Source organism: Natrix helvetica (genome assembly GCF_964273705.1).
Source record: "Natrix helvetica genome assembly, chromosome: 4".
Lineage (NCBI taxonomy): Eukaryota > Metazoa > Chordata > Lepidosauria > Squamata > Natricidae > Natrix > Natrix helvetica.
In genome coordinates, this window is record NC_138550.1 from 70,721,885 (window position 1) to 70,743,776 (window position 21,892).

General features: G+C 46.8%; 1 protein-coding gene across 1 annotated transcript in view; it reads right to left on the reverse strand.

Annotated features, from left to right (window-relative positions):
* The window catches only part of ZMAT2 (zinc finger matrin-type 2), a 129,554-nt gene that overhangs the window by 35,150 nt on the left and 72,512 nt on the right, over positions 1-21,892 (reverse strand). Inside the window, exon 4 of the mRNA XM_081950907.1 lies at positions 12,063-12,136. Coding sequence (XP_081807033.1) covers positions 12,063-12,136 — 74 coding nt within the window. The remainder of the gene's footprint in view (positions 1-12,062; positions 12,137-21,892) is intronic.

Genomic DNA, 21,892 nt, shown 5'->3' on the forward strand with positions numbered 1-21,892 from the left:
AAGAAGTCTCCTTGCCTGATGCAACCCAACATGGTTTGAAGTGATTGTATTTTGAAGCGCCTGTATGCTAGATGGATATTGATGTCCAGTATAGGTCTCCCCACCACCCACGAGGACTTTGGAACCAGGAAGATGATAGAGTAGAATCCCCTTCGCTCCTGGCCCACTGAAACCTGCTCAATGGCCGCTATGTCCAGTAAATGTCGGATCTCTGCCTGCATCAGTTGTCATTTGTGATTGAATTTGGCCATCGGACAAATGTCCTCGGAGGAAGGGAAAGGAAATCTAGGTTGATGCCATGAATGACAGTCTGTCGTCTCCCACTGAGGGGCATAGAGTTGGAGACATCCACCTATGGGAGGGGATTGATGATGGTCACTTATTTCTATGAAAGGGGCAGTTGGAAAAAAACCCTCAAAAGGACCTATGGTTAGCCGGCTGTTGTCTGCCCTTGTCCCTAAACGATGCCCTATTGTGGGCGCGATCCTGTGTCTGGGGATAAGATCGGTTAAATCTCACAGAGGTGGCTGCCAGATCTGCATTTCAAAAGGACTGCCTACGAAAATAAGAGTGACTCTTGCAGTCAGCCTTCCTGGTAACGAATGGCAAGATCTTGCGCTTGTCCTTGGATTCTATTAAGACTGAATCCAAGGCCTCTCCAAAGAGTTTTCCCCCTTTGAAGGGAGCGGAAGCAAGCTTCCACTTCAACTTCATGTCCGCCTACAAGTGGCGGAGCCAAAGCAGACGGCGCGAGGTCATGTTGGAAGCTAGAGCTCTTGAGGAAAATTTGGTGGCATTGAGTGAGGCATCTGCCGAATATTTGACTGCTGCAATAATTTTGTTGACATCTTGGCGCAACCTAGTGTCACCTGCTGGCAGTTTGGATTGCAATTTACGCAGCCAGAAGAGGGATGCCCTATTGAAAAAGGAAGAGGAGGAGGAAGTCCTCATGGCCCACACAGTAGCCTGGTGGGTCTTGTGACAGGCCTTCTCTGCTTTCTTATCCTCCGCCTTAAAGACCTCCAGCAGGTCAGCTGGAAGAACAGAATTGGAGCTTACGGCTACTATGGGATCATCTACAAGTGGGAGCTTTAAGAGATAGTCGATATTGCTCTCCATGGAGTAGAGTTTCTTGTCCACCCCACTGGGATTAGCCATTGACCCAGGCTGTGCCCACTGATGCTGGGTGACATCCAGGAAAAGCTGAGGGGCTGGTACCAATTCCTGGGGCGAGGAGGTTTCTTTGAAGAGACTGGACACTTGGATCCTGAGATCCAGTGGCCTCCTTATTGCCTGCTCTGGGGTGCCCATTTGGGTGGATGCTCTGGCTTTGGTGAGAAAAGCCTTGAACACTGAGGGTTTGAATAATCCAGAGAAGGCGGGCGTGTAAGGAGCTGGATTTTCATCTTCCGACAAATCTGGGGCCTCCTGTCCACTCTCCTCCACCTCAGACTCTTCGCTAACAGCAGAAGAGACTGGAGATGAAGATCTCCCTAGCTGGTCCTTGGAACTGGAGGCATGTGCCCTATTTCTGGATTCACCCTGGCGAGGCAAGGTGTGGCCTAACTGTTGAATGCCCTCAGCAATCCCCTGAGATATCGCATATGCGATAACTTCTTTCATCTCATGGAATAGATTAGGACCCTGGTCCTCAGATGGGCGATGGCCCTTGATTCTAAACCTAGGGGATGGAAGATCCTCCTCCTCAATGAGGAAATGACCATTGTCTTACCTGAAGGGTCATTTTCAGGGCGCTGCGATGGAGAGTCCAAGCAAGGGTTAAATACAGCCAATCTGCCCAGAACTGAATTGAAACTTTAAGCCACGCCTCTGGTGTTGATTATCTTCAGATTTTTTCAATGAAGACGTGGAACTGTTGCGCGCTGAGAATCCAACTGGAAGTCTAACATGTAACAAGTCAGAAAATAGTCCAAAAACAACAGAACAACAAGACAACTGGAACTTCACACAATCACCAGCGGAAAAAAGACCCCAGGGTGGGTGGACTCTCCATCGCAGCGCCCTGAAAACGACCCTTCAGGTAAGACAATGGTCATTTTCCAGGGCGCTGCTCTGGAGAGTCCAAGCAAGGGACATGCCCAAGCTAACTGTCACTAGGGCGGGAAGGCTCAGCCATCAGGGTCTCTCCACTGGTGTGGATGCCCTGAAGGACCCACCTCCCAAAAGCCCCATCCGCTGATGCAAAACTGTCCAACTTGTAATTTCGGACAAAAGGGGACAGTGAAGTCCAGGTGGCGCCGCCTTGCAAATCTCTTCAATTGGTGCCTGGGTAGCCCAGGCAGCTGTGGTGGCGGCGCTTCTAGTCGAATGTGCCGTGATATTGCGGGGTACAGGAACGGACTGTAAGACGTGAGCAAGGGCAATACAGGCTCGCAGCCATCCGCCGATGGTAGACGAAGACACCTTCTTGCCTTGGGAGGCCGGCTGAAAAGATATGAAAAGAGATTCCGATCTCCGGAATCTGGTCATGCGTTTGATATATCTGCGAATAGTCCTGCGCACATCCAGCATGTGCCAGCGTTTCTCCCTTGGGTGACGAGGGTGCGGGCAAAAATCCAGAAGGACCACCTCCTGTGCCCGATGGAACCAGGAATTGATCTTCGGCATGAAAGACAGGTCCAACCTGAGGATCACTCTGTCCTGCTGAATGAGGCATAAGTCCTCCCTGACTGATAAGGCAGCCAGCTCCGATATGCGTCTAGCTGAAGTGATAGCGACCAGAAAGACTGTCTTGAATGTGAGATGTTTGAGACTGGCAGTTTTAAGTGGTTCAAACGGAGGACCGATGAGAGCCCTCAGCACTACGTTGAGGTCCCAAGACGGATATCTGTGAACCACTGGAGGTCTCAGGTTGGTCGCCCCCCTGAGAAAACTGCAGATGGTAGGATTCTGGACAAGTGAGGAGTAACCTTCAACTGAAAGGATGGTTGACAGAGCTGCCACCTGACGCCTCAGAGTGTTAGGCGCCAGACCTTTGTCCAAACCTTCCTGTAGGAAGTGCAGGATGACCGGAACTGTAGCGGAAGATGCAGACGTACCACGAGCAGTGCACCATCTGGCGAAGGTATTCCAGGTGGCATCGTAGATACGGGTCGTAGACGGCAGTCTGGACGCTTGAATGGTGCCAATCACCTTGTCCGACAAACTGCCTCTGCTCAGGAGATCCCTCTCAAGTGCCAGACGGCCAGTTGCAGCCACTGGGGCTCTGGATGTTGAAGAACCCCTTGGCTGAGAGAGATGTCCTGCGGAGGGATCCGCCACCGTGGTGCGACCGAGAGACTCACCAGATCCGCAAACCAGGTTCTCCTGGGCCAGAACGGTGCCACCAGCAGAACCTCCGCCTCCTCTGACAGGATCTTCCTGATGACTCTGGGAAGAAGAGGTAGCGGGGGGAAGGCGTAGAGCAGCCCTTTCGGCCACGGGCTGTGCAACGCATTGACTCCTTCGGTCCTCGGGTAGTGGAACCTTGTAAAAAACCGTGGGAGGTGCGCGTTGGCCGCATTGGCGAACAGGTCCACCAGCGGAAGGGCGAACTTCTGGGACAGCTGCTGGAACAGTAGCGGGTGTAGACGCCACTCCGAGTGGTCGACCGTGGACCTGCTCAGCCAGTCCGCCTGGGTGTTGCTCATGCCCGAGATGTGTTCTGCCTGGAGAGAGAGAAGGTGTCTCTCCGCCCATCGACCCAAGATCTCCGCCTCCTTCATCAGGGATCTGGAACGCGTGCTTCCCTGGCGATTGATGTGCGCTTTGGTGGCTACATTGTCTGTCAAAATGCGCACGTGCTGTCCTTGTATGGTGCTCTGGAACCGTCTGAGTGCCAACCTGACCGCCCTCAGCTCCAGCCAGTTGATGCTGTGAGCGGCCTCGGAGGGGGACCATCTGCCCTGCGCAAGCTGATTGTGGCAATGGGGCCCCCAGCCGAACAGGCTGGCATCCGTCGTGATGGTGAGACGGACTGGCTCCCTGAATGGAGACCCCTTTGACAGGACCGGAGACAACCACCACTTGAGGGAGCGACGTACCTCTACTGAGACTGGAATCAGCCTTGTTGAGCTGCTTTCGTTGGCCCTTTGGTATGAAAGCAGGAGCCACTGAAGCGGGCGGGAGTGAAGTCTTGCCCAAGGCACGATGGACAGGCACGAAATCATCTTGCCTAGGAGCTGTGAGAGCTGGACCACCTTGACCAGGCGTGACTGCTGCACCTGGGCGACCCTTTCCCTGAGACTGGCCACCCTTTCCGGGGATAGGGATACTGTGCACGAGACGGTGTCTATGATGGCCCCTAGATGTTGCAGCCTGGTTGTTGGAACAAGATGACTTTTCTCCAGGTTGATGGAGAATCCGTGGTCTTGGAGCACCTGAATGGTGTGCTCCAGGTCTCTGGCTGCTTATTGATGCGACGATGACAGAATGAGAACATCGTCCAGATAGCAGTGCAGTCTGACCGGATGAGACCTGAGGAAGGCCGCCATGGCTGCGAGGACCTTGGTAAATGTCCTGGGTGCCGATGACAGGCCGAACGGCAAGGCCCGATACTGGTAGTGGCGGCCTGCGTACGTGAACCTCAGGAACTTGCGGTGGGCTTTGCGGATAGGGACGTGGAGGTAGGCCTCCTTGAGGTCTATGGATGTTAGTATATCACCTGGTCTGATGCACCCCAAGATGGACTGGAGGGACTGCATTTTGAACCTGCGATAGGTCACGTGGTAATTGAACTTTTTTAGATCTAATATCCCCCTCCACCCTCCGGAGTTTTTGGGAACCAGAAATAGGATGGAGTAAAATCCTGTTCCCTCCTGGCCTGCTGGAACAGGTTCTATGGCCCTGATTTCCCTGAGGTGCCTTATCTCTTGTTCCATGAGGGATCTTTTGACTATGCCCGAGGGAACTGGACACCTGATGAAGTGGCGGGGGGGGGGAGGGACCAGAATTCCAGAGTAAGACCCATGCGGACCGTTTGAAGAACCCACTGGTCCGACGTGGTCTGCTCCCATTTGGCGTGAAACAACTGTAGACGCCCTCCTATGGGAGCTGACCCTTGATGGTCATTTATATCTCCTAAAAGGCCGTGAGCCGGAGCCCCCCCGGAATGGCCGCTTGGAGTAATGCTGCTGGCGACCTCTGTCGCGAAAGGACTGACGGTCCTGGGACCGCTCGCCCTGCTGGGGATACGCCCGATGAAAAGGGGTAGAGCTAGTGGAGGGCTCATTGCTCCGAAAGGGCTGCCTCCTGTAGGAGCTGGAACCCTTACGATCAGACTTTTTAGCGACTGATAGCATCACCTTCTTTTTGTCCTTGTTTTCCACAAGGACAGGGTCAAGGACCTCCCCAAACAGCATGTCCCCTTTAAAGGGGGCAGTTACAAGCTTCCATTTGGAGCGCATGTCCACGTTCCAATGTCTAAGCCACAGAAGACGTCTGGAAGTAACATTAGACGCCAGGGCGCGTGAGGCAAATTTTGCAGCACTCAGGGTGGCATCAGCAGTGTACTCTGTGGCTGCCATGATCTTATTGATATCCTGCCTCACTTTAACATCCTTGGCAGGTATCTTCCTCAACAGCTGTCTCAGCCACAGGAGAGCTGCCCTGGAGAAGAAGGAAGCAGAAGCGGATGACTTAATATCCCACGCTACTGCCTGGTGAGTCTTGTGGCAAGCAGTCTCAGTTCTTTTATCCTCAGCCTTGAGCCCCTCCAACAGGTCAGGAGGGAGCACAGAGGAGGAAGTAAGAGTTGCTACAGGGGGATCAATTGGAGGTAGCTTGAGCAGATCCTCCAGGCTGGCATCCACCGTGTACAGCTTTTTGTCATTGCTGCTGGGGGTAGCCATAGTGGCCGGCTGCGCCCACTGCCTCTGAACTAAGTTGAGGAACATCTTGGGCACGGGAACAATTTCCTGGACCGAAATAGGTTCCTCAAAGAGGTCCCCAGATAGGTCATCAGGGTCTACGGTCTCTTGGGCTGGGAGAGTTGACCCCAGGCGAGTTGAGATCTTAGCCTTGTCTAAAATGGTTTTAAAGTTGTCCAATTTAAATAGGCCTGAAAAAGCCGGTTTCTTGGATGGGCCTGTCTCATCCCCAGAGAATTCAGCCTCCTGCCTAGGAAGGATATCCTCCTCCTCTTCCCAGTCCGAATCATCGGTAGCCACCGAAGAATGCGGGGACGGGGGTGGAAGACTAGGAGTCATCTCTCTGGAAACCTCCTGGCGCTGCAAATGGTGGGTCTTGCGAGTGCGCTTGCCCCTCCATTGCATGCCTGCCTCAATGCCCTGGGAAATGGCCCTGTTAATAATATCCTGCATTTTGCTAGATAGGTTAGGCCCCTGGTCCTCAATGGGGCGAACCCCTTGAGCAGACCCGGGGATCGGCTGCTGAGGGGCCAAGGGTCCCATTGGAGCTGGTCCCTCTTCCATATCTGAGGGACAGGCAAAGAGATCGGCCTGGTCAGCCATGGAGGGGCCTGGAGAAGCTGCCATGGCAAAGGAAGCCGTGGGGGAGAATTCCTGGCCTTCCTCCTCACTATCAGAAATGGGCCCTCCCTGGGCTGGAGGAAGTTCCCTGGAGGGCTCCCCAGGAGACACCGAAAGGGAAGAATGGGCCTGTTGCTGGGCCTTGGAGAACTGCTTTTCTAACGCTTTCTGGCGTCTTAAGGCATCTCTGTCTAGGCCTGAGCCTTGTTTGGGACCATGTCTGGAGTAAGGTTTACTCCCTCTAATGGCCTCTCTGACAGCTTTCCCGGCCTGTCTTAGAGGGGCTCTTGAAGAGACACCTTCAGAAGTTTCAGGGGCTTGATCTGCCATGGTAATAATCTCTGGACAGGATAGTAGGGGATGGGAAGACCACCACTCACCACCTCCACAAAGCCCACCACAGCACGATGCTCCTGAGGAGACAAGAACTGCAAGGCCTGATTCAATTACTGGAACTTTTCGCGCGAGCAGAATTCGCTCCCAGCGCCTGCAGGAGATCCAAGGGGGTGACTCAGCAGGCCACAATCCCACGCCGCTATGAAACGATTGGATTGGGGCCCAGGTCTCCGGTCACACCGGTCAAGTCTGAATCCAAGTGGCTCCTGCAAAGAGTCAGGCTTCAGGCATCTGTGGCAAACTTTTTACTCGACGAAACCGAAAGTTGCACAATCCAAAATGGCGGCCGGAACTCACCGCTGCTTTGCGCGCCAAATTTTAAAGCCCTAATGGCCAAAATGGCTGCCCTGGAAGCCCGCGCCACAATCTGACTTGCAAGAAGCGCAAACGGCAACAGCGGGCTCCCAGCGGGAAATGGCCCCCAGTAGGGGTGCCCCAACAGCACTGGCGTCGGCACTCAGACCCACGCGTCTTCCTCAACAGCTGCCTGTGGCCTCGAGGAGCCTGAGCGAAGCCCTGGACACCAGGAGAGCCAAGGGTGAGAACGCCAATTAAAAATAATATTTTTGACTCACCAGCCTGCTCTGCGTGACTATTTTCCTATTTTTCTTATTTTCTTACTTTAAATTACTCTTGAGAGTCCAAGCAATCTATCTCAGAATTGGAGAGAAACTCTAAGCGCGTCCACTGGGGTAGCTGAATTGAAAAAAACTGAAGATAATCAGCACCAGAGGCGTTGCTTAAAGTTTCAATTCAGTTCTGGGCAGATTGGCTGTATTTAACCCTTGCTTGGACTCTCCAGAGCAGCGCCCTGGAAAACAGGCCTCATGTACTGAATCCTCAACCAGGGATGGACTGAGGAATCTAGGAGACGTCCTGGATGAATCGGGCGATAAGTCAAGCTTCCTCTCCTCCGCCAGGGATGGTGATATATCCCGATGGAAAATGGGCAGGGAAGGGCCTGCAGAAGTCTCCACAGGCGGAGAATGAGCCCTGGCAAGCCTTTGAACTTTTTGTAATTGTTTTTCCAGGGCCCTTTGGCGTCTCTCAGAAATTTCCTCCACAGCTTTGGAGGCCTTCTTAGGTTTGGGTTGTTTCCCCTTTGATGAACACCCAGCACCCTCAACCTTGTCAGCAGGACAGGGCCTGCTGCGCTTGCTAGTGGAAGGACCTGCTTGCTCAATATCCTTGGCTGTGCTGTTGCTTACCATTGTCAAGGGTCAGAGCACAATAAAATGTCCTTCCTTCAGGATCTGCTGCCACTGGAGTCGAAGCGAAGCAATTAAGGAGCCAAATAGGTCAGTCACTGTCCTGAGGCGATGAAGAGCTCAAGCAGGAATAAAATGGCGCCTATCAGAAATTTCCAGAGCGCCCACAGATCTGCGCCAATTTTTAAAGCAGTGTATGGCCTAGACACACAGCCAAACACCCTGCAGCCGCACAGAAAGTTCATCCTGGAGAGGGGGAGACCTTTCTGGCAGCCGGGAGCAAGGTTGCTGAATTAATACCCCTCCCGATGGCGATCTGCTTTGGAGCCAATGCACACAGCCAGGAAAGAAAAAATGTGCCAAAATTAAACCACTCCAAAATGGCTGCTGCACAGATCCTAGCGACAATGGGGACTGTCGGCAATCCGGAGAGCTCACAGGATCCTCCAGAGCAAGAAAGGAAGTCCTCCGACAGTTTTTGGGGCATTCCTAAGCTTCCTACCAGTTCCCAGGTTCGTCAGCAACTGCTGAACAAACTCCCCGTGGTGGTGCCTCAACCGTGATAATGGCGGAAGGCAGCTTCGCTCCAAGCAGCCTGCTCCGGGCATCCCAGAAGAGCTGAGGAAAAAAAAAATCTAACTGCAAAAAGACCTAAACTATAGCAAATTTAAGATAAAAATAATAAAGGCTACACTGTTTGGAGAGTCCAATTCTGCTGCTCAAGTACTGGAGCTCCCAAACTGCGTCCTTTTAGGGTGACTGAGTTTTTAAAACTGGCCTCTAAAAGGAGCAGAAGGCATGACTACACAAACTTTGAACTCAGTCCTTGTGCAGCAAGCTGAAGTTAACCCATGCTTGGACTCTCCAAGCAGCACCTAGGAGAACAAAAACATTTGCCAAATTACCTCACTTCCTTTACATGGAAGATCTGAAGCTACCAGTAGATGGAAAAACACCATCTGAAATAGAATCACTGTTCAACATTCTCCGTATATATAGCTAACATTTAGCAATGGAACTTGGATTGGACAATTGTGCCACACTCACTATCAAAAAAAGAAAGATAGTGAAAACTGAAGTAATCAAGATGTCCTATGAAAATAACATTGAGGGTCTGGATGAGGATGATTATTACAAACATCAAGCACACTGAAGTCAAGAAAAAGATTAGAGGTGAATTCATCAAGAGAATGAATATCTTAAAGTCCAAACTCAATGGAAGAAATACCATCAAGTAATCAACACCTGGGCAATTCCAGTAATTAGATACACAGCTGGAATAGTGGACCAGACTGAAGCAGAACTAAAAACAATGGTTAGGAAGATCAGAAAAATAATGGTGATGAATCATGTCCTTCATCCAACAGTGACATTGACAGACTTTGCCTACTAAGGCAAATAGGTGGGTGTGGAATGTTGCAAGTACATCAGATGATTGAAAAAGAAAAAACGGCTTTGGAAGAATATCTGAAGGACAATGAAGATGCTTTGAAGTTCAGGAAGGCTTATTAACCACTGGAGAGACCGAACAGGCCTACAAGAAAGATCAAATGAAGAACAGAATGGAGGCATGGGAAGACAAAGCACTATATGGCCAGTACATTAAAAAAAACATAACAGGAAAAGCAGATAATAGCAAGACCTGGCAATGGTTACAAGTATAAGTATAATCTTTATTGTCATTGTACTTAAATACAACGAAATTAGTTTTAACCTCATTGGTGCAAAATTATAACAGAAACGAAAAAAGAAAGAAAAAGAAAAAAACTAGCGTATGCGTGGAGTGATTGTGGTTGTATTTAAAAGTCTCACAGCCCAAGGATAGAAACTATCTTTAAACCTGTTTGTTCGGCTGGCTATACTTTGATGTCTTTTGCCTGATGGTAGAAGTGCAAAGAGACACTGACCAGGGTGTGAATCATCTCTGAGTATCTTCCTTACTCTGCTAAAGCAACGAGATCTGGCGATGCCATCCAGTGGTGTCAGAGGGCAACCAATGGTTTCTTGTGCCGAATTGATCACTCTCTGTAGTGCCTTCCTATCTGCAGCTGTTAAACCAGCATACCATACTGTAATACAATATGTGAGGACACTTTCTATGGTGGACCGATAGAAAGAGGTCATCAGCCATTGTTCCATCTGATTTTTTCGCAGGACACTAAGGAAATGAAGTCTCTGTTGGACCTTTCCAATCACCAGACGTGTTGTTTTTCCAGGTGAGAACTTGACTAATAAGCACTCCCAAGAATTTAAAAGAGGAAACCCTCTCCACACAGCCCCCCTCGATATACAGTGGGGCAGGTTCCTCTCTGTGCTTCTGGAAGTCCAGCACCATCTCATCTCCTTTGTCTTGCTGGTATTTAGATGTAAGTTGTTTCTTGTGCACCATGCGGATACCTTCTGGACTTCTTCCCTGTATGCTGATTCATCCCCTCCAGTTATGAGACCCAGCACTGTTGTGTGGTCTGCAAGCTTTATTATGATGTTGGATGGATCAGAGGATATGCAGTCATAAGTATACAGCGAGTACAGGTATGGGCTGAGCACACAGCCCTGAGGGGAGCCTGTGCTGAGCTTCAGCGTGGAAGATGTAAAGGATCCAACCCTTACCATTTGTGGACGATCCATCAGGAATCTTTGATCCATTCAAAAGTGAGGAGAGGGAATTCAGGTCAGTCAACTTTTCAATGAGAATTCCTGGTAAGATGATGTTAAAGGCCAAGCTATAGTCTATAAAAAGCATTCTGACATAATTCCCAGATTTCTCAAGGTATCTCAGTGCAATATGTAGAGCAGTGGTGATGGCATCCCCTGTCGATCTGTTGCTTCTATAAGCAAACTGGTGTTGATCAAAATTTAGTGGAAGACAGGACCTGAGGTGTTGTAGGACCAGTCTCTCAAAGCACTTCATCACTATAGACGTCAGTGCAATGGGCCTATAGTCATTCAAGCTTTTTATGGCTGCTTTCTTTGGAACTGGGATACTTGTGGCTGCTTTCAAGCCTGATGGGACTCTAGCCTGTTGCAGGGAGAGGTTAAAAATTCTTGTCAGGATCCCTGTTAATTGGTCAGCACAGGTTTTTACCACTTTCCCAAACACCCCGTCTGGACCTGCAGCTTTGTTGGGATTTACAGCCTTCAGCTCAGCTCTCACTTGATGTTCATCCAGGATGAGTGGCTGGAGGTCAGAGGGCCTTTGGGCTAGAGCCACAGAGACTGATCTTTTGACCTCAAAGCGGGGGAAGAAGTTATTTAGTTCCTCTACTAGCAGGGAATTAGCATTGGGTATTTTTTTTATGAGCAGGAACTTTGAAGAAAGAGATCAAGCAACTAATTCTAGCTGCACAAGACCAAGCCTTAAGGACAAATGAATACAAAGTCAGAATTTAGAAGACTGCAACAGGCAGTAAGTGCCACCTATGCAAAGAAGGTGAAGAAACAGTGGACCATCTGGCATGCTGCTCAACAAGATTGCAGACTGACTACAAGCAGTGGCAAAGTAGCAACAATGGTGTATTGGAAGATCTGCAAGAAATATCTTGCCTGAAAGTAAGAACTGGTGGGACCATAAAATAGAGAAAGTCATAGAAAATGAAGTTAAATTGCTCTGGGACTTTAGAATTCAAGCAGATAGGCACTTGCCACATAACATCCCAGACTTAATAATTGTCGATAAGAAATACAAAAAAGTCTGGCTAGAGGACCATTTGAACACCTGGCATTGACACATGCACCATCAGTCAATTGTAAAAGGCAGCTTTACTGGGAACAGTTTCCATCCTGCGACAATATCTGTAACACTATCAAACATCCACATCTGCCTATCCCAGGTCCTTGGTAAGGACTTAACAGGTAGACAAAAAAGGCCAAACCCAGTCTGAACATCTGGCTGACTGTGCAGTGATTAATAATAATAACAAAACAATAATAATAGTATCAAAATAGTACATGAAAAACATGTTATACATACGTTTTTTGCCATTGATATGATCAAGGAAGTTGATGGAATCTTTCACTACGCAGTCACATACATTACAATAATACCTGAGGAGAAGGAGAAAAGAATCAATCATCAAATAGCTTATAAACATTTGAAACTAATTAATTGTCCCACCCAAAGGAATTATTAGGTTTCCAGAAGCAGGTTAAACCATAGCACTTTTTTCTGCTTGGTACTACTATCTTGGAAATAATCTCCCAAATTGTTTACATACAAAAAAAAAGATGCTAAGATCCTACAAAGTATGCAGATAAGAGCAATAAAGATGATAAAGGGTTGGAGGCTAAAGAGTATGATGAACAGTTGAGGGAGCTAAGTAGGTCTAGCCCCGTCGTGATGGCAAACCTACGGCCAGCTGATTTTCAGCCTTCCAGAGGGCCGGGGGAGGCCATTTTCGCCCTCCCCAGGCTTCAGGAAAGCCTCGGGAGCCTGGGGAGGGCGAAAAATGGACCCAACCGGTCAACCAGAAGTTCATCCCCAAACTTTCTTTTGGCCCATTGGGCCTGTTTTTTGCCCTCTCTGGGCTTCAGAAAAGCCCCCGAAGCCTGGGGAAGGCGAAAAACAGGCCCAGTGGGCCAACCATAAGTTCGGAAGCTTTCTGTTTCTGGCTTCTGGGGGGGCCTCCAGGGGGCTGGGGGAGGCTGTTTTTGCCCTTCCCAGGTTTCAGGAAAGCACATTGAATTGTGGGTGCAAGCACGTGCACAATTTTGCCACACTTTTACAGAAAGGTTAGCTATCACTGGTCTAGCCTGTCAAAGAGATGGATTAGAGGGGACAGTCTTCCAATACTTGAGGGGCTGTCACAGGGAGGAGGGAGTCAACTTATTCTCTAAAGCAGCTGAGGGAAGGACTAGAAGTAATGGGTGGAAGCTTGTTAAAGAGCTTCCTAGAACCTAGTAGGAGATCTTTTCTGTTAAACTGTTAAGCAATGGAATCAGAGTTGTAGGTGCTTCATCACTGGTGGTTTTCAAAAATAAACTGGACAAAAAATTAACTGGGATGTTATAAATGTATTTTGCCTTCAGCAAGGGGTTGGACTAGAAGACTTCTAAGGTCCCTTCCAGCCCTATAATTATGTTTTATATCAATCTGCAGCTTCCACATTCAGATAGTCCTCGACAGCACTGAATGAATGGTGGTTATGACTAGTCCCCAGAATTTTCACATAGCTAGAATTAGTTGCTTGATCCCCCTTAAACCCCACTATGTCTCTCTTGCACCTTTCCATACCTTCCCCTCGTTTTGCTGCACCTCTCTCACAGCCCTGTGCACCCCCTTCCGCCTTTCCCTACTGGCAGCAGACACTTTATTTGCAAGTACCTGACACAATTTCCTGCTGGTTTCCCCACTGACCTAGATATAAGAAGTCAGTAGGAAGTTGCCTCACCTAATGACCATATGATTTATTTAACAAAGGCAACCAGAACTGCAGGGATTACTGTCACTAAGTGATGCAATTACACTTTATGACTACATCACCTACCGACAGAAATTCTGGTCCCAATAGCCGTCATGTCATGGATTACTTCTATATAAAACATTTTTCTGGATGCCTATTCTTTGCTATATGCACAGTTTCAGTCCTCCTTATTATACAGTATACTTGGAGTACACATAAAGAGCTGACTGAGTTCAAGGGGTTCAGTTTTGTTATTCGATATTTATATCTAAAGACATTACAAAAAGAAGAGGAACACTATTCAGTGACCATAGGGGTTTTGAAAACAGACCTTGTTCTTAGTGGCTAGTTATAATCAATTTGTACTTAAAGCACAGCAGCAAATGGCATTCCCCAAATCAAAATGCATAACTGTCATCAAAATGAGCCTAATTATTTTGGTGTATAAGACAAAATGTTCCATAACAGTCACACTCTACAAGTAAAAAATTCATAAATAAATATAACTTAAAATAATTTTCAGTTCTTTCATGACATCCAAAACCAAATGATCACAAAGTAAACATCATCTATCTCATTCTGCATAACAGTAAAACTAGCTGTTATTTTCTGCATTTTATCTTCAAGGACTGAGCTTTAAATTTCAGATCACGCATTGGAGGTTTCTCATTATTTTCTGCAAGTTTTACTGATTTCATTTGTCATTCAACTTCCTGATCTTCTTACAAAGCGACAAATAACTGTAAAGCCTGCAGTGTTATCCTACTTCAAAGTTTAATGTGTGTATTTGAACCATATCTTTCAAAGATCCTGGAGCACCGGGAAACCACCAGAAGATTGGGAAAGAACTAGTATGATTCCAATCTGCAAGGAGAAAAATGTGGATCTATGAAACTACAGACCAATCAACCTCACTTCAATACCAGAGATCCTGGAAAAAATAATAAAACAACGGATCTGCAAACATCTAGAAACAAGCAAAGCTATTAGTAGAAATCAACTGGGTTTGTCAAAAATAGATCATGCCAGACAAACCTTATAGCATTTTTGATAAAGTGCCTAAATTAATGGATCAGAGGAATACTGTAAACACAGTTTACTTAGACTTTAGTAAGGCATTTGACAAAGTAGACCAAGGCCTACTGCTTGGTAAGATTTGTGACAATGTCACCACCAGGCAGATTTGTGATTGGCTGACCAACCACACTCAATAAGTAGTTCTCAATGGAACTAAACCTAGGGAAGCATGCAGTGGGGTACTGCAAAGTTCAGTCTTAGGCTCAATATGCTTCACCATCTTCATAAATGATCTAGATGAGGGGATGGAAAGGGAACTCATCAGACTTGCAGATGGCACCAAGCTGGGAGGAATAATCAACACTTTTGAAGACAGACTCAAGATACAGAATGTGGAGACCCAAAAGACCCAGCATGCCCAGAAGGAAAAAACAGGAGTCATCTATAACACACAGGTAGTCATTGACAGTTCATTTAGTGACCATTTGAAGTTATGACAATCCTGAATAAAGTGACTTATGGCTTTTTCAATCTGTGATCACATGATCAAAATTTGGACACTCAGAAACTGACTCATATTTATGGCAGCTGCAGTGTCCTGGGGTCATGTGATCACTTCTTGCAATCTTCTAAAAAACAAAGTCAATGTGGAAGCCAGATTCACTTAATAACCATGTTACTATCTTAACAACTGCAATGATTTGCCTAATAACTGTGGCAAGAAAGGTGTAAAATGAGGCAGAATTCATTTAGCAAACATCTCACTTAGCAATAGGAATTTGGGGATCAACTAAGGTCATAAGTTGAATAGTGTAATGACTGCAACAACTATGTAGGACAAACAGGCAGCATTCTGGCAAAATGCATCCATGAATAACAAGTAGAAGTCAGAAAACATGATGAAAACTCTTTAATTTCACAATATATGGGCAGACCTAACCATAGTTTCAACTGGGAAACTGTGACCATCCTAGGCCAAGCCAAGTCCAAATATGCTACAAAATTTCTAGAAGCCTGGCACTCTGACAAATTAGCTATCAATAGACACATAAATATCAAAAATATCTACATACAATGCCTAAGAGACAATCAAGCCAAAAATACCAAAACAAAATACTAAAATGCCTCCCCACCAGCAACCCAGATGAGCATAGATTAACATCAGATCAACAATTAAAAGTAAACAATAAACAGTACCTCAATCAAGAAACTGCCAAACAAACGAACATTACACAGGCCAATCAAAGAATTTCCAAGACGACTCCCACCAACACTGATAGGGAAAGTCACTAGACTATAAACCGAGAGCAAACCCCCATTCCTTAGTAACACTGATGATATTACGTAGCTTGGGCAATGAAACAGCTACAAGAAACCACCAAGCTCAGAGAGCACTAAAGAACTCTCATTTCAATCCTGAGCTACAAATATTCTCTTTTATTAAAAATCAAATGCATAGGGCTCAACAGAAGTAACTCTGAGAGGGATCTAGATATCTTAGTGGACCACTACCAGAGTATGAGCCAGCAATATGCTGCAGCTGCTAAAAAAAGCCAATGCAGTCCTAGGCTGCATCAACAGAGGGATAATATCAAAATTACATGAAGTATTTGTACTGCTTAATACTGCAGTCTTAAGACTAAACTTAGAATATTGTGTCCAGTTCTGATTGCTACAATACAAAAAAGATTGGGATTCTAGAAAGAGTATAAGGAGCAGCAGATAATTAGGGGACTGGTTGCCAAACCATATATAAACAGTTGCTGGAATGAGGTATGTCTAGTCTAAGGAAGAGAGGGACAAGGAGTAACATGATAGCTAGCAGTCTTCCAATATTTAAGGGGCTGTCACAAAAAAGAGCGATCAACCTATTCTCCAAAGCACATGAGAGCAGGACAAGAAGTAATAGATGGAAGATTACCAAAGAGAGATCCAACTTAAAATTAAGGATAGTTAGAACAATTAATCAGTGGAATGGTTTGCCTTCAGAAGCTGTGGGTGCTTCAGGAGATTTTTAAGAAGAGACTGGACAGCCATTTGTCAGAAATGGTATAAGGCAGTGATGGCTAACCTTTTTTGGCTCGAGTGCTGAAAAGTGTGCCCACACCCATAATTCAATCCCCCCTGCATGCCCCCCATGCATGCATGCACAAACACCCCTGAATAGAATACCTGTAAGGTACCTTCCAACTCTGTTATTCTGTATCTGCATTTCATTATTGTTTAATCTATGCTTTCAATCCTTTTTTTCATTAAATTATTGCCTAACTTTTTGTAAACCTCAAATAGATTATTTAATTATCTGATAAACAGGCAGGGTCTGGGGATGAAACCTAGTGGCTTTTAATGAATCCAGCACTGGTGCCCATCTAAAAATGCTGCATTTAGCTACGTATAGGCTTTTTAAAAATGGTTTAAAAACTAGCTCGAAAGCAAAAACAGAGTCAGGAGTCAGATGTCAAAGCTATTTCTATTGCTCTACCTTGATCAATTCACTGAAGACCAGTGACGTGCGGTGAGGTTTATGACTGGTGAGGCACTGACACAGTGCTGGGTTTCAAATATTTTTAGACTTGTGGACTTCAACTCCCAGAATTCCACAGCCAGGCGTGCTCAGTTCCAATTTAAAGCGACAGCATTTGTTTTTCTCCTTTGCTCCTTCTTTCTTTTTCTTTTTCTTCTCTTTCCCCTCCTTCCTCCCTCTCTCCCTTCCTCCCCTCTCTCAAACACACACACACACACACACACACACACACACAGAAGTTGGATTGGACTATCTCTCCTACCCCTTCCCTCTCTCACTCACTCTCAAACAAACCCCCCCACACACAAAAGTTGGATTGGATATCTTTTCCAGTGGCTTGAAAGCAGCTCCTCTGCCATCCCACCCCCCCATTCCCCTGCTGCCTTTCCCAAACACCTCCACCATTGCAAATGCAGCCTGCTGTCTGGGTGGGAAATGCCTAGAACACAATAAAGCCCACCCACCACCTCCTGCTGGCAGGCTGGGGTGAGAGGAGAGGCAGAGAAACCGGAGGGGAGCCGAGCCGAGCCTTCCAAAAGAAAGAGGCTGGGGGGAAGTGTGTGTACTACAGCATGGCTCTTTGCCTGGCTTCCTGCCTCCTCCTGTGGTCTCCTCAGTGCTCGCTTGTGCTCTCCCTCCCCAAGTGTAGTTTGATTGCAGGCGGAGCCACGTTGCCTTTTCAAACTTGTAATCAGTGAAGCTGGGCTAGATTTTTATATAGTTTTATCCAGCTGTGTGTGTGAGAGAGAGAAATGAATGGGGGCCTGGGGAGGAAGTCACTACACTTGGGGAGGGAGAGCACCAGTGAGGTTAAGCAGAGTCATCCACGGTGAGGCAGCAACTAGCTCAGCTTTTTCCTTTTACTTTTTTTTTTCATGATGAGAGTGGTGAGGCTGTGCCTCACTTGCCTCACCTGACTGCACGTCACTGCTGAAGACAAATGTCAATGAATAGATATCCCAAACCAAACAATATGCTAAATTGTAACAAAACACAAAGTATCAGGATTCATGCTACATACCAAGCAAAACCCAAACCAACTATACAATACATGAATTCAACAATAACCATTAGTATATTTTTAAAATGTCCTGCATATAAACTCTGTCTTGTCTTTGCAACTTTAACAAAATCAATTATCACCAGGGTATTTTATTAAATGCCACAAATAAATCCTAAGACATAAATATTTTAGATTAAAAAAAACCAAAATCAAGATACAATCAGCAATTTTGCTAGGCCTCATGCTGAGATCAGATGTCCCTGACATTGAGCAAATAACAACAATTAAAAAATCAATTCTGGGATAACTCCCATGTCTGTAGAATGCAATTTCCTACCTTAGGATACACGGCACTTTTATATTAAATAACTGATGAGCATCTATATGAATCTTTGTATATCTAGTAATTGTTAATAATCAACTAAACCTGATAGCTTTGTTAAAAAATATATGGCTGAATTTTCTACTTTTATTTCTTCAACCCCACTTCCAATATTTTTTTTAATCTTCAGTGAATAATTCAGGTTCAGGTTGGGTAAGTGAAATACATTTAAACTGTTTCATATATGAAGCATAAAAGAAGACTACTTTAAAGATTGCCCAGCTACATTATCTTTTTCAAAAAAACATCAGCAATTCCAGTCCTCTTATACTTGTTGATGGTGATTGGACATTGCTTCACGATCAATACTATAACCCTCTGGCTTTGGTTGACTTGGTAGCACAATATTGTCCGCTAATTAAAAAATGCAATGACAACAACCTCTCTTGATTCTTGCTATTGGTTTTTTGAAGTAGCAATAAGGAATGTTCTCTAATGAGGTTTAAAACACCATATCTTTGGACAGCATTTCACAGGCCATTGACAGTTAACTACAGGAATTAAAAAGCATCCAAATTCGAAGAAAGTAGAAGCAGCTTAAGCATGCAATGTACAGGTGAAACTCGAAAAATTAGAATATCGTGCAAAAGTTCATTTATTTCAGTAATGCAACTTAAAAGGTGAAACTAATATATGAGATAAGACTCATTACATGCAAAGAAGATAGTTCAAGCCGTGATTTGTCATAATTGTGATGATTATGGCATACAGCGCATGAAAACCCCAAATCCACTGCTTTTGGCAGCGTGGGCAGCTGGAAAGCTTGTCTGCAGAAGGAAGCATGAAGTGCTCCAAAATCTCCTGGTAGACGGCTGCACTGACTCTGGTCTTAATGAACCACAGTGGTCCAAAGTCCTGTTGCTCCTTGGTCCAAAGTCCTCTTTTCTGATGAGAGCAACTTTTGCCAAAAGCACCAAAAACTGGTTCAATGACCGTGGGATTACTGTGCTTGATTGGCCTCTCCATTCTTCCTCCATACTCTGGGTCCTTGGTTTCCAAATGAGATGCAAAAGTTGCTCTCATCAGAAAAGAGGACTTTGGACCACTGAGTAACAGGACTTTGGACCACCATGCTTCATTAAGACCAGGATCAACACAGCCGTCTACTAGGAAATTTTGGAGCACTTCATGCTTCCTTCTGCAGACGAGATTTATGGGGATGCTGACTTCATTTTCCAGCTGCCCACATTGCCAAAAGCACCAAAACCTGATTCAATGACTGTGGGATTATTGTGCTTGATTGGCCAGCAAACTCGCCTGACCTTAACCCCATAGAGAATTGTTCTGACCCCCTCCTCTTGTATACCAAGACACTCCGACACAAAGTCTCTTCAAAGATGTTTATTGACATACAGGTTCCACCTTGGCAGCAATCCAGCCTACCAAGGTCAAGATAGCACTCTGGGCAGCAATCCAGCTACAGCGACACCCCTTGATAGGCCCGCACCAAAGCTGGAGCATGCACAGCCGTTGCATCGGTCCAGGTCCCCCCGTCCGAGTCCTCATCCGCCCAGTCGACCAAATACTGGAACCGACCCTTGAGCCATCTCGAGTCACGGATCCGGGTCACTCTGTGTGATGGCCGTGCGTGCACCTCAGGCGACGACGGCAGGGGCGAAGAGGGACGTCGGAGAGGACAATCCGACCGCTCAGGGATCAGGAGCGAGCGATGGAACACCGGGTGTACTCGCATCGAGCGCGGGAGGGTCAGGCGATAGGCCACCGGATTGATAATGGCCTCCACAGGGAACGGCCCCAGATACCGGTGGTCCAACTTCCTCGTAGGCCGGAAGATGCCGCGTGGACAACCACACGCGATCACCCACGGCCAATTCCGGCACCGCACGGCGAGACCTGTCCGCCACCCGCTTGTAATCCTCCTTCGCCTGATTCAAGTAGCGGCGCACCATCTGGTGAACCGCCTGAAGCTCAGAGAGGAAATCCTGCGCTGCGGGGACCGGAGAGTCCACGGGGGTGAGAGGGAAAAAACGAGGGTGGTACCCAACGTTCGCCATGAAAGGCGTCGTCCGTGTGGAGGAGAGCTGCGAGTTGTTGAACGCAAACTCCGCCACGGCGAGGTACTCCGCCCAATTGTTCTGCTACTGGTTCACGAAGCAGCGCAGATATTGTTCCAGAATCCCAATCACCTTCTCCGTCCCTCCATCGGTTTCGGGATGGTGCGCCGAGGACAGACAAACTTGAACGTCAAGAGCAGCCATCAGCCCTTTCCAGAACTGGGCTGTGAATTGTGTACCACGATCGGAGACGACCCGGTCAGGTAGGCCGTGCAGCCGGAACACGTGCTGGATGAACATGCGGGCGGTGGCGCGGGCTGTCGGCAATCTCCGGCAGGGGATGAAATGCGCCATCTTGGTGAGCATGTCCACCACCACTAGGACTGTAGTGAAACCGGACGACGGAGGCAGTTTCGTCAAGAAGTCCATGGACACCTTCGGGGTTTTTCCTTGAGCGTCGAAGGCAAGCTTTCTCTGAGCTTGTCAGATCATTAGGCTGTAGAGGTGTTTTTTTTAAGATCTTTAATGCCTTGGACGCTCGTAAATTCTTGGAATTTACGAGGGAGAGATTCAGCTGTCGGGTTGAGCCACTTGTAGCCCTCCGGAAGGATTTATAGCCTTTGGAGTGCGGCAAGGAATGCCCCCCCTCGCAGTTGTTGCATTCTCCGGTCTTTTGATGTCCTCCGCTAATGTGGAGCCAGACGCTGGGATCAGCCTCAACTTCTAACAACATCCCAGAAGGAAGAAAGACACTTGCAAGTAAGCTCTAAGTGGGGGGGAAAAATCTTTTTTAAAAAAAGAACGCTACTGCTGAATTTGAGAGGCGTAGGTTAAGAACAAAGAATTCAAAATGGCGTTGATTTATAGTTGAAAACCTAAAGAAAACGAAAGCTAACTGCTTGCTGATAGCTGGGGCGGCTGAAATAGCTATTAACAACTTTTAAGTCGGTTTGCATAACCTGACCTACTTGGAAGAGTATTTTGTGAGAAAGCTGGAAAGAACTGTCCTCCTTTTTTTTCTGTTAATTATGGCAACGGATCAAGGGGCAGCTCCCCCAATGAATCTCCAGGACTTGAAAGACTTTATAGGCAAGGAACTTAAAGAGATTAAACAAATGGTCCAAGACACTATAAAAAGGTCCGATCAAATTGATAAAAATATGCAAACTATCGCAATGGGATTATCAGAGGTGGTTCTCAAGGTGGACAACAAAATTGATCAATTAGCTGTGGATTTGGAATCCAAAACAAAAGAAACAGATTTGAAATTTGTGGAAATGGAAGGGAATATGCAAAGGATGGATAATGAAATTATTATGATACAATTTAGATCCATGGAGTTTGCTATCAGGCTTAGGGGCATAAGAGAGAACCCTAGAGAGGACTTAAGAAAAGTTTGTGCAGATGCTTTGGCCACGTTTTTAAAAATGGAGGACCCCAGTGAGATCTCAGCTAAGATG